General features: G+C 47.1%; 1 protein-coding gene across 1 annotated transcript; it reads left to right on the forward strand.

Annotated features, from left to right (window-relative positions):
• The first annotated feature begins 1186 nt into the window (after window positions 1–1186).
• LOC123361899 (putative olfactory receptor 52P1) lies at window positions 1187–2110 on the forward strand. The gene has a single exon (XM_045002097.1). The coding sequence runs from the start codon at window positions 1187–1189 to the stop codon at window positions 2108–2110; it is 924 nt and encodes a 307-aa protein (XP_044858032.1).
• The last annotated feature ends 261 nt before the right edge of the window (window positions 2111–2371 follow it).

Below are 2371 nucleotides of genomic sequence, written 5' to 3' on the forward strand. Positions count from 1 at the left end.
GCAGCCAGTACAACCCTCAGCCCATGCCGCTTCCAGCAGTGCCCATTGGCCTGGAGCAGGGAACTGCGGCCACTGGGAGCCGTGATCGGCCGGACCCGCCGATGTGGCAGGTAAACAAACTGGCCTGGCCCGCCAGGGGCTTTCCCTACACAAGCGGCGATCCCAAGTTTGGGAAATACTGTCCTATGGGCTTTCCAAAATATTTATTTAGCTGTAACTATGGTAACTAGTTAGTCTCACTATCCATATAAATATCCAAACATTTCCTGATTCTTGCTTAGCTCATGGTCTCAGCTACCTTATGTGGCACTGAGTTCCGCAGTTTAATTAGGCATCAAGTGAGGAAAGAATTCTTTTTTTATCTGTTTTGAATTTGCCACTTTTCAGTTTAATTGAATGTTCTCTTGATCTTGTGTTATCGGACAGGCAAAACGCATTCTCGATCTATGCTTTACCAGTTAGCCCTCTGAAACCTCTCTATCAGTCAGTAATTTATAAAATTTTCTCATGTCCCCTCTTATTCATCTCCTTAGTAAAGTAACAATCCCAGTCTCATCAATTTCTCTCTATATGAGAGTTTCCCCAGGCAATTGATCATTCTCGTTGCCCTTCCGTGAGCCCGTCTCGCTCTGCAGTACCCTGTGTGAGAAGGGTGCCCAGTACTGCACAGAGGAGTCCAGAAGAGTCCAGAGTCCAGATCATTGACTGACTGATCTCGTGGCATTGTATTTTCTGTATCATTCCTCATCCCACTCCTCTTGGATCCCAATATTTTCTTTGTGTCCTCGGTGTTTGCACTGTATGTAGGACTTCCCAAAGCTGTGTACACTGATGACCAGATCCCCGTTCATATAGTTAAATTAGAACCTCATAAGATGTTTGAGGAATACACATTTTCCCCTCCAATTCACTCCAGTTATTAACATCCAAGTTTATATGCCATCGTGCCACCCATTCACCTGGCTTGGTTAGCTCCTTCTGAGGGCTTCTCTGTACTGGAATACGACCTAAATAATCTGGTGCCTTCTGTAAATGTTCCCACCTCACTGCTCACCCCCCCTTTCTAGATTGTCAGTAGCTATAAAATTGCTATTTCTTATAATCTGTGTAAACCCCCTTGCTTTGCTTCTCTCCCTTCACAGGCACCTTGAACATTTCTGAGCCCGATCGAAGCATCAACTACCTCATGGCAGCTTTCAACCTCACCACCTTTGACCCTTCACCATTTATCCTAATGGGCATCCCTGGCCTGGAAGCGGCCCATCTCTGGATTTCCATCCCTTTCTCTATGTTCTACATTATCAGCTTGTTTGGAAATTTCATGCTTCTGTTTGTTGTAGGCAAAGAGCAGACCCTGCACAAGCCGATGTACCTGCTGCTCTGCATGCTGGCGCTCACAGACATCAGCATGTCTACCTCCGTCGTGCCGAAGGCACTGTGTATATTATGGTTCAATTTGAAAGGCATTACCATGGGTGGCTGCCTCACCCAGATGTTCTTTATTCACGCAGTTTCTGTTATGCAGTCAGCTGTCCTCGTGACAATGGCCTTCGATCGCTACGTTGCCATATGTAACCCTCTGAGATACGCCACAATTCTCACCAACGTACGAATAGCTAAGTTAGGGCTTGTGGGTTTGACACGAGCTGTTTTCTTTATTCTGCCAATGCCCCTACTCGTGAGCAGGCTGCCATTCTGTGCCAACCGCATTATCCCTCACACATATTGCGAGCACATGGCTGTGGCAAAGATGTCGTGTGGCGACTTCACAGTCAACAGGATGTACGGCTTGGTGGTAGCATTTGTGGTCATTGGGTTTGACCTGACGCTCATTGCCCTGTCCTACAGTCTGATCATCAGGGCCGTCCTCAGAGTCTCCTCCAGGAAAGCCAACCAGAAAGCCCTCAACACCTGCACATCCCACATCTGTGTGATGCTGATGTCTTATACTCCCGCCCTCTTCTCCTACCTGACACAGAGGTTTGGTCAGGGAATTGCTCCCCATGTGCATGTCACCTTTGCTAACTTCTATCTCCTTGTCCCCCCCATGCTCAACCCTATCATTTATGGAGTCAAAACCAAAGAGCTTCGTGATAAAGTGGGCAAATAAATCTGCAGAAGGTGATAGTCAAGGACCACTGACTTTAAGGCTGTGTGAAAAGAGGGGGAAAGAAAATCTCCTCAGTAATCAAGAGTGCTCTGTCCCACTTTCACTGAGCTCAGCATTGTGGACGTTCAGATTTTGAGAAGCTTCTCACACCTATCATCTTATCACTCCATCATGAAGCACTGCTCTCTCTGATGCCGAGTTCCCTCTCTCTGACCATCACCTGATCTCTTTCAGTGTCACCCATCACCCCTAAATCCCAAA

The sequence above is a fragment of the Mauremys mutica genome, chromosome 1 (assembly GCF_020497125.1).
Source record: "Mauremys mutica isolate MM-2020 ecotype Southern chromosome 1, ASM2049712v1, whole genome shotgun sequence".
NCBI lineage: Eukaryota > Metazoa > Chordata > Testudines > Geoemydidae > Mauremys > Mauremys mutica.